Below are 11,042 nucleotides of genomic sequence, written 5' to 3'. Positions count from 1 at the left end.
GAGGATTGAGAAGAGAGAAATGAACTATAAGCAACTCAAGAAAACTGTTAAAAACTGTGTTTCACACAGCATCATATGTCTGAGCTTACCCATGTGTGCATGTATTCAGATGGTTTCATAGGTGTCTCCTCTAACGCACATCTATATAAGAGATACATTTGGAGAATTCAAAGAACTAAAAAAAAGAAGGAATCGCTGTTATAATTTCTTAGGTAGGTGAGTAAAAGAACGAAAGCTGTAGTGGCTAACAGAGTGGTCGATCCGAATGCCCCGCATTAAGACAAAATAGCTACCCCTGGAATTCATTTTCCCAGATCACGATATAACTATTCATGTTTTTCACCAATGCAAGTTCACAAACTTCAATCATGGATTAAGGCTCACAACAACTGTTTTGATGCTTTTAGGATCACACTAGCTGTAAGTGATGTTGGTTGATGCTGGGCCACATTGATAAAGTGACAAAAGTTGGAAATGCCGGGGAATGTGCTTTCTGGAAATGATATATTAACAAAGCAAAGTTGCACAAGTGATGCACAAGAACTCACAGCAAAATCTTTTGGGACCAAATCCAAATTATGAGAAAGAAGCATTTGATATATATCACGTGCAGAATGTCCAACAGCCAGAATAACTGCATCAAATCCCAACTTCTTACAGTCTAACTGCAATTTATTTGTTGAATTAGAGACTTGGACACCCATAACACGTCCATTCTGTATCAGCAGATCATCTACCCTCGTTCCGAACTTGATAGTCACCTAAGCATATATAAAATGAAAAAGCAAAATCACATTTTGACCTGTAATAAAGGAAGCAAACTTTGTCTGATATACACATTAATATCAAAAGGAAAGAAGTTAATTATTAAACTCACACCCAATGATTGAAGATGTTGCCGAAAGTTACGGAGTAAAGGAACCAGCCTATCTGTTCCCAAATGAGGCTTTCCATCAATCAATATATTTTTTGGAGCACCAAAGTGAACCAAGGTGTTCATGATCTGAGAACAGAATATTTGTGAGTCAATCTATTCTGTGAGTAATGCATGATAAAATTTTAAGACTCAAAATCACAATAATACATGAAACACAAAAGGGTGAAATGATTATAGTTCCCTTTTCTTTCTTTATCAACATATCCTTTTGGCAAATTAATAAATATAGCTCCACAATATTTCTCTGATGTTTGGAATTAAACCTCCCACTTAGTGGCAGAGCAATTGGGTTTTCTTTTAGCTGAACAATCCGTCCTTCACAATACCAAGCATATCAAAATATTTTGCAATAGCCAGATATACATCAATGAATATCTGTAAACCACATAAAGTGCCATAATTCAAAACTTCATCGTTATTATGCCAAGTGCAATCAATTGCATGCGGGAAGTACATTGCACTGTCTAAGTATATCTCCATGCAGAAAGAGCAGGTGGGTTTAATTTAAAAAATCATACAATTAGCAAATCCATATAAAAGCACGCACATGACAACTGAATATCAACCCAGGAGTAGGAGAAAGCAACACTTTACTAGAACAACAGAAAAAAGGGGGGAGGGGGGGATTTTAAAATCCTGAGGAATGGTTCTGACCGCCAAAACAGTGCCACTGTTTCTTCCAATTCTAGTTACCAGCTTTCCATCACTCCAGGTACCTGCACCACCCTGCCATACATAAGTCCTTAATATGACTGGAAAGTGAATGAAGAAATAACACTAGCTGAGAAACATAAAAACTAAAAACCCCATAGAGAAGAAAATGAAGTTGGTTTTGAGAAAAGCAACAAAGGACTTGGATTTCACAGGAAATATATAGAAGTCAAGCAGTAAATGACTTTGATAGCCAACTAACCAAGTTATTATTTTCCATAAAGAAATTGCTTCTTCAATATTTTATGAGGCAAGTAGTTTTACAGGGTTATATGCTATCATAGATAACTCACAATGCATAGGTGTAGACCAAAATGCATTTAAAAGCATGATTGGAATCAGGAAAGAGAGCACATTTATACTAAACATTTTTCCTTTTGTTGTAGACAAGAAAACATTAAAAAGAAGTTCTCTGGCCTCAGTTAAAGTAGTTAAGCCTACAATATCCATCAAAGTAAAAACTGAGATTTATTTATTTAGCACCAAGAATCAACATTTTCTCCCATCTGTAACTAACTACGTATTAAAGCAGATCTGACCCAGGACAACAAGAATAAGTGAGAGAGAGAGCAAAAGTTTTAGCTTCACAATATTGTTTCTAGTAAGATAACAAGATCGTACTATGCATGTGATCTAGATAGCACCTTGTCATTGCTACTTCAACCTGTTCTCCACTTGAGTACTAGAACCATAAAGCTGTAAACGTATGATGCTCTATCTCCCTTTGTCCAGCCAACTTATCAAAACTTAATATAAAAAACAATAATACTTTTTGAATTGATTAAATTAATTTGATCTAATTAAGCTAGTTTGCTACATTTACATTACTGAGAAAACTCATGCGGTCACGTTACATTCGATTACAAAATAATGGTCCTCCAAATTAAGAGCCAGTCCTATTTCCAAATAGCAGACTTTAAAGAATGAAACCAAATAATATCAGCAATTATGATAATAAATATGCTTTAGCAGAAATACCAAGTGAAATGAGATATAACCTCCCCAAAGCAAAAATTGCTTTCTGATTCTAAAATACGGCGAACAACTAAAGCGCCAATGTCACGCCCCCTCCTCTCAACTGCTTGACCTCGTTCTATCAAAGTAACATCTGCACCAAATTCTGCAAGTACCAGGGAAGCAAACAAGCCAGATGGGCCACTACCCACAACTGCAATTTTTGGTTTTCTAGCTGGGGAACACTTGAGTGATACACTAGAGTCAATGTTATGTCTGTGCTCTCTTGCCAATGTGTCATCATTGCTATCTTTAAAATCACGTACTATACTGGTCAAATCATGACTGCTTCTTTCGTGAGGCATATGTTCTATAAGCCCAACTTTTGGCTCCAACCGAGAAATGAAGTCCCACGTACGAGGTTCTAAACTCAGCAGCTTTCTGACATCCATATCCACAGTATATACAAACTTAGCCTCCTTCAGTATCTGAAGACCATCAACAAAGCAAATCAGTAAAATGTATATACAACTTAAACTCTGTTATTTTCCAATGTTCTTCCATTTCAAATAAAACAAACCAAAGACACTATTTGACAGAAATGACAATAGATATTGGGTACTAACAAGTATGCTGCAGGAACAGGTTCCAACATGCATAATATTTGAAAACTAGTTATTCCTTGGTATCAATCAACATAATTAGTCTATAAAAGTAAAACAAATAATTTTGTTATGTAGAAAGATTACATTTTTCATTTCTAATTTTCTCAAAAATACTATTAATTACATATGTTATTTACACGGCTTTCTGCTTTCAGAATAAATATAAAAAGTAAGTACTAAATGAACAGAGCCTAAATTCCTTACCTTTCTTGCGTCAAAAGATTTCCGAACCACTGAGAAAGCTTCCGCTGGCAACATGGAAGCAACCTGGAATAAACCAAAATTAGAAAATAAAGAAAAAAAAAGAACATTTCTCTAAAATAAGTTTAAACGAGACAAGAAATTACTGGGAACTCGAGGACTTTAGCGATTTCTTGAAGCAAGCCATTATGGACTTGGAGAAAGTCTTTTCCGGGGTCGTTTTGGACCGAAACGGCAAGCTTGGACAGCCTCCAAATCCCCTCGAACTTGTCCGAGACGGGGGATAGAACTTCCTTTTGCTTCAATTTCAGTTTCTTCTTTTCTGAAGGGTATCTCTGCTTGCCTCTTCTCTTGGCGCAGAGGATTCGGACCGTTTGGCGACGGGGATACAGAAGTCGTGGAGTGGAATAGGGGAGAACGGAGTTGCAGTAAGGATGGGGGAGAGGGAAGAGAAGCTTGGACGGGCATTGAAGCGGAGACGACATCGTGAAAGCTACGATACCGAGTCCCAGCTTTGGATAAGAAACCGTTCGATATTTTTGCAGAAAAACTTTTGTAATTACCGTTTAGTAAAGGTATCATATTTATAATCAAATCCCTTGGGATTTAAACCGTGCAGTAAGTTAGGTTTATAATTAAAATATTTAATAAATAATTTCAAAATTTAAATTTAATTCACTGATTATTTTTTATCAATCGATCACAATTTTCATTCAAGCACAATTTTTGGGAAAAAAAAATAATATAACTCTAGCTCCTTCAATTAAGGATATAAGCTTATAGTAGCAAATAAAAAATTCAACTAATTGAAGCTTAACTTTAAATTTTCATTATTTCAAGTGCCAAATAGGATACTTAACTGAAAAAAAACACTACATTTTATTAAGAAAGACGAATATAGCTTGGCTACATTACATGTTACGACAACCAAATAGTTTGGGAAGATTGCCCACAACAAAATAGAAGCAAGATTTGATGCATTTTTCTACAAGATAGAACCATGCTCCTCTCCTGTAAGGATTGATGTATAAAACCACGGCAATACTCAATAAAACAATTATGAAAGACACGGTGAAAGTCACGTAAAAGGATGTGACATCAATTAAACCAACATCTTCTCCATCTTCAGTTGAGTTTGATGATACTTCAATTGTTGAACAATTTTTAGGCAGCGGCTTCCCACAAAGAAAAGGATTTCCCCAGTAGCTGTTCTCGTCAAAATCACTTGCAAACTGATTTGTCCTTGGAGGTGGTTTTCCAGATAAATTGTTGTATGACACATTGAAAGAAGCCAGGAAAGACAAGTCAACAAATTGAAGAGGGATACTCCCACTCAAATTGTTGTAAGAAAGATCTAAACTCTCAATGTTCTTGAGATTAGAAAACGATGGTGGGATTGATCCTCTCAAACTGTTACGAGATAAGTTTAACATAACAATCTCATGGAAGTTTCCCATTTCATGAGGAATTTCACCCGTCAATTTGTTGTAGGAGAGATCGATTCCACACAAGTATGCCAAGATTCTTCCCTTGTAGGAGTAGGATATGCTCTTTGTTGTTAATTGTATTGGTTCTTCTGTGGGAAATGATATGTGAGAAATGTCTGAAGAATTCATATACCTACCATGTCGACGATTATATTCATAAACAGAATCTTTAGTTGTTTCCTCATGTGGGGTAACGTTCAAGCAATGAGGGATATGACCGGAAAGATTATTATGTGAAAGCTGAATTGGGATCTCACCTTCAAGATTATTGTAGCTCAAGACAAGATAACTCAAGTTAGAAAGCTTGCCAATGCAATTTGGGATATTGCCAGTCAAATGGTTATTGCTGAGATCCATCGTCACCAGGTTAGAGCTCTCGCAAAGTTTGTCTGGTATTTGTCCTCGAAGTCCATTTTTAGACAAATGAACATGGTTAATCCATGGTGGGTCGAAGCAAGGAGGTAGTGTGCCAGATATATTGTTCATAGAAGGATCCAAAATTCCTAGCATGTGAAGTTGACAAAACTCCACTGGGATGCGACCCTCAATATGATTATTGGCCAGGATTATTTCTTGCAAATTTGACAGATTCCTCATCCACCTTGGGATTTTACCAGAAAGATGGTTAAGACTGATGTCGATTGTTGACAGGATTGAGCAGCTTGACAAGCTGTTTGGGATCATTCCAGTGAAGTGATTACCATCCAATCTTAGATACCTCAATTCAGTTAAATTGAAATTTGCAGAGAATATTTGGCCCTCCAAGCTATTGTTTGATAAAACCAGGACTTTTAAGGAGGAGCAACTCATGGAAAGAGGCTCAGGTATTACGCCGGTCAAACTGTTGTTGGATAAGTCCAATTCTTCCAAGAACTTCATGTCACCAATTGAAGAGGGAATGCTACCATTAAAAGAATTTCATGAAACGTATAGAAATCGCAACTGTGGCAGATATGCTCCAATTTCTACTGGAATGTGGCCCTCAAAGACATTGTTGGAGATATCCAAGTTCATGGATGAATGAAATGGCAATCGAACATGCCCCGATAGAGAGTTATTGCCAAGTTCAAGGGCTTCTAGTTCTGTATTGTTTTCCAGCAACCAACTTGGAAACTCTCCCGTTAGTTTAATGTGAGAGAGACCAACATACTGCAACTCATTTTGATGGTGGAGAAAGTTTGGAAATGGTCCGACGTCTCCACAACAAGACAAACGGATTTCATTCAATTGAAATAATCACCGTAACATGCCTTGAATAGTCTCTGTTCCGTTAAAATTATTAGATTCAAGGTGAAGAGTCTCCAGTAACGGGAAGCAGCCCAATGACCGTTGTAGGACGCTGCCGTTAGTGGCACTAACGGCGCTTAAAATCAAGATATTTGAGATTCTTTAAACCTCTCGCACCTGTGAATAAGACAACATGGATGTAAATATTCTCCAAAGCTATTAGATACAAACTTTTTCGTTAAATGTTAATTTGATCTAATTTTATATTAATTTTTTTAGTTATAAGTTATTTTGTTAATTGATCTGTATATTTAGTTTATTTCATATTGATTTCTTTCATAAAGTCTAATATTTGATTATAGTTATAGTTCTTATTCATACCTATAACTTCAAATATATATATATATATATATATAGATGTATATATATCATACAACCTCACTTAAACACCTGTTACACTCTATTAGACATTTGTGATATATACTGATGAGAGATATTGATATTTAACAAATTATTTTCCATTATCTTTATTTTTAATATTTAACAAATTAATGAATAAAACTTAAGTTCCCTAGACAAAATTTTAAAATTGCTTCATTAATACTCATGTCTAGTTTCTCTAACTTGCTCAAAGCATCCCGTTCTGAGGAGAGTTACAAATGAAAATAATTAAATTAAATCATACAAATACATACACAAGATGTATTTAAAATATATACAGGATAAACATAATTTTATACATTATCAATGAAGGTCTTATACTTTACAAGCAGAGTTAAAAGATTAATAAATGTATTTATAAAAATTAATAAATTAATTAATTATTAAATAAATATATGACAATCATTTAACGAGTTTGAAAACTCCATTATTGATGCTAAGCTAATTATTCTACAGATTTTTACTAAATTACTTTTGACAAAAAATTATCACAATATATTAATATTGCTTTTTTTTTTTCTACCTTTAATTACTACAGATCCTTTGATGTTGTTGCTTCGTATATAAAGCTGCTTCAGATTTGGGAAGGCCCCAAGGGATGAAAATATGCTATTGTTGAGATAATTATAACTCAGATCAAGCACTTCGAGATTGATCAAGTCCAATTGTCTTTTATCTTCTGTGCAAGATGTACACGATTATTTCACTTCCAATCAAAGTTTATGTAAATTTACAGTTAAACATCTGAAACCCTCGCTTTAGTATATAAATAATTGAGTAAACTATGTTTGAAGTATACCTCCGAAAGATCCAAAGCTCTCAATTTCATTGTTGCTTAAATACAACTCCTCCAAGTTTATCAAATTGTTCAATTCTGTTGAAATCCAATGAAATATATATAAGGGAGAATTTCAAAACCTTAGTATGAGATGTAGAGGCCTCTGGTGAAATTGAAAACGTCACAAATTAGATTGAGAATTAAAGGAGAAAAAAATCCAAGGAAGTTAAGGAAAAGCCTACCATGCGTATGAAAGGTTGCTTTTACTCCACGAGACTCCAAGCCTTAAATTTTCTTAATGGCTTCTTAAAATAATTTTTTATTTAATAATTAATATAAAAAAGAATAACAAAATAATTTCATATGCTTGACTTAATTTTAATTTTTTATTTTATTTATTTATTTTTATTTTATTTATTCATATGTTCTAAATATCTATAAATTTTCTTTCACAAATTTCTACGAAACATCAATCATATTCGTTTTTTTTCTTTTTTATTATGTTATATGTGGATTATATCTTCTACTTACCATGTTTTTCTTTTTTTTTGTTAAGTAGATTTTACTTTATATGATTTTAATTTTTAAAAATAAATAAATTATTATATAATTTCTAAATATAAGTTATAGTATTGTACTATTACTTAGAATTTTAACAATATATCATTTTTTTTATAACCAATTCATTCGAGCATGTGACAAATTTTAAATAACAAAGATATACATACAAATTGATAAAATGAAATAATTGTACTTCTTTCAATATAATTTTATTTATTATATATATTTTTAATGACTCTCAAAATAATTTTTTATTTAATAATTAGTTTTATTCTTTAAACTGTTTGATAAAATTAGAGTAATTATGGTGAGCACATTGCTAATTAAGCCCAGTAAATAAATTTTAAACTAATATATTAAGCTTATTAAAGTTAAAAAATAAAAAATAAAAGTGAGTCTACTAATTCAAACTCATTCAGTTTTAATATAAATTTAAGCTTATCATAACATATTATATCTTAATAGTTTAACCTAATAACCTATAATAATATATTATATCTCAATAGTTTAACTCAATAATCTAATATGTTAATTAGAAATTTAAGAGGCAAATAGAAAATAAGAGAAGAGCTAGAACACATAAAGTAAAGAGACAACACATTTGAGTTTGAAAAATTATTTTCTCTTTCACGCTTGAGTGCAAAGAGTGAGAGAGATTTTTTTTATAATTTCAATTAGTCATACATATAAATGACACTATCATTATTGTTAATGTGTATTTTTTTTATGTTCAATGTATTTTGAATTTTATTTAATATTTTAGATGAGTGATAATTGAATTATGTGTAAAGTTCTTTTTAACTATTTAGTGTTTCTTTCTATTTGACATCTCCTTTAAAAATGCTCGAGCTCTGCCCCTATACATGACAAAAGAAGAAACATGCATGACACTTTTTTTTTTTACTAACATAACATGCAGCCAAATTTTTAATACCATTAAATTTTAATTAAAAAACAATATGTATATGCAACTATTCAATTGATTGTTTAATTTGTTAATAAGCTCTATTAATATATTGTTCAAGAAAAAAAGCTTTATCACTTTAATGATTTTGATTTCAATTAAAATTTTAATTAATATATATGGCATGATCTGTGAGATATTTCATAGATAAAAGCTCAGTCGAAGGTAACAAGATATTATTATCGAGCTTATTACATGTTGAGTCAAAGAATCTCTAAAGTGCTTCGTTTCAAAAATATATAAGTAAACTACTTTGTCAATCACTTAAAGATTTTTTATTTTGGTCGTTCAAATTTGAAAAATAATATTTTGACAATCAATCAAATATTCGTAATGTTACTGCTTTGAAATCAATAGCCGTTAAAAGATTATAATCTTGCACCTGGTACTACTTCACATCACCATATTTTGACTAAATGACATATATATCTACATAACTACTCTATTATATAAGTTATTTTGACATAATTTAGGGGTTTAAGTAGCTAGATCTTTGAAATTTTAGGTTCAGATTTCAACATTTTAGGTGTTTTTCTAGTTTAAGTTTGATTACTTGTTAAGTGATTAGCTTAAGTTATTTTAGTTAAATTTTATGTTATTTTATTTTAAATTACTTTAAGAGTAGTTATTGGTAATTTCTTTTATGGCTTTTGTAGAAAATTGATGAAAAAGGCTCATTTGATGAAAATCAATGCGAGTATAGTGATGGCTTTATTCATATATATTTTGGTATTTTGACCATATCTCTCTTTACAAAATTTCAAATGAGGTGATTCTTAGACCATAGAATTTTAAGAAAAGGGCTACAACTTTTATGTTACCAATTTACCTAGTTCTAATCAGATTGTGATCAAAATATTTGTTTAATTTGGAGCACTGCAGCAGTATGCATGGCCTAAATATGATGCAGTATTTAGAGTATATCTTTCAGTCCAAAAGTTCAATTGACATGATTCTTAACTCATTAGAAAGATAATAGACAAAGTTACAATTTTTATATTATCACTTTTCTCAATTCGAAGCAGATCATGGTGAAAATTACGTTCAAAATTGATAGACTGCTATAGTACTAGGAGAACAAGGTTGCAGCGCTGGTGAAAGGAAGCTCACCAATATGAATTTCTAGAGAGCTTAGCATTGCAGTGCTGGAGAAGTAGCGTTACAGGGTTGGGTGATTTTTCAAAAATAAAAAAAATTGATGAGATTTTAAAAATTAGGTTACTTTGAGCCTATTTAAGGGACCTTTTTCAAAGATTTTGGAGAGGAGGCAACAAACAACTATTCTAGAGATTTGGAGCCAAGAACAAAGAAAGAAAACGAGAGAATTAGAGGGAGAATCAAGATCACAAAGCTCTAACTATTAGTTTTCTCTCTTACTTTTATGTTTTTTTTTTATTTTCTTTGACTTGAATTGATGGCTAAATGTCTTTGGATATTGTCTTTATTAGATATTATGAGTTAAATTATTTTTCTAAGATTGCAATTGAACTCACATATAATCTAAACTTTTAATCTCTTTCTTGCTTATCTTTCATGAGATTTGAATTGTTTATTCTAATTTGTTCTTAATACTTTTAATTGCTTGATCACCAATTAAATTGATTTAGAAACCTAAACAAACTTGGGAAGGGGAGTTTAGTGTAGACTAAAATTAGGATAGCATAGGATCATATTAATTGATTTGTGTATAGGATAGGGATATACCTATAGGTCATATATAGCCAGATTAGAGCCTAAACTTAATGAGTCTATTTTAATTTCAATACACATAGGAATATAGTGTTTTGGTAAAATAGATATTTTTATAAGATAAGTAGGGAGATCCTTATAAATAATTTAGAACTCTAGATTAGCAATTCAATTCGTTGAAATAAGTTAAGGAAGAGAGATAAGATTTAGATGAAGTGTGAAGGATACTGTAATCCTAGGCTTGTTTGATTTGATATTTACTCAAGTTATTATTATTTTGATTTTTCTTGTTGCTTTAAATTTTAGTTAATTAGTTTTATTTAATTACTTAATTTTGAGTGTCTGGATAAGATTATTTTTTCTAATTTTAGTACTTAGTAAAATTTTAGATCAATTCTTTGTGAGATCAATACTTTGCGTACTAATC

The 11,042-nt window shown here is 31.7% G+C and overlaps 2 protein-coding genes across 2 annotated transcripts in view; both read right to left on the bottom strand.

Moving 5' to 3' along the window:
• Positions 1 to 4,027, bottom strand: part of PDE327 (FAD/NAD(P)-binding oxidoreductase family protein) — a 9,080-nt gene extending 5,053 nt beyond the window's left edge. The window contains 6 exon segments of the mRNA XM_021420518.2: positions 549 to 761; positions 878 to 1,003; positions 1,592 to 1,663; positions 2,647 to 3,090; positions 3,472 to 3,534; positions 3,615 to 4,027. Of these exon segments, the coding sequence (XP_021276193.1) occupies positions 549 to 761; positions 878 to 1,003; positions 1,592 to 1,663; positions 2,647 to 3,090; positions 3,472 to 3,534; positions 3,615 to 3,953 (1,257 nt within the window). The 5' untranslated portion in view covers positions 3,954 to 4,027.
• A 352-nt stretch (positions 4,028 to 4,379) lies between these two features.
• Positions 4,380 to 6,182, bottom strand: LOC110410304 (cuscuta receptor 1-like). The gene has a single exon (XM_021419938.2). It carries the CDS (start codon positions 5,832 to 5,834, stop codon positions 4,380 to 4,382), a length of 1,455 nt encoding a protein of 484 aa, XP_021275613.2. The 5' UTR covers positions 5,835 to 6,182.
• Positions 6,183 to 11,042: the final 4,860 nt, after the last annotated feature.

Source organism: Theobroma umbraticum, unplaced genomic scaffold (assembly GCF_002168275.2).
Source record: "Theobroma umbraticum cultivar Fairchild unplaced genomic scaffold, ASM216827v3 scaffold_56.0, whole genome shotgun sequence".
NCBI lineage: Eukaryota > Viridiplantae > Streptophyta > Magnoliopsida > Malvales > Malvaceae > Theobroma > Theobroma umbraticum.
The sequence above is the reverse complement of the archived record's forward strand: the minus strand, read 5'-3'. Positions and strand labels throughout refer to the sequence as shown.

Bases quoted from the DNA above. Each gene is read 5' to 3' on its own strand.
- LOC110410304 (XM_021419938.2), bottom strand. From the start codon at position 5,834: ATGAAGTTCTTGGAAGAATTGGACTTATCCAACAACAGTTTGACCGGC.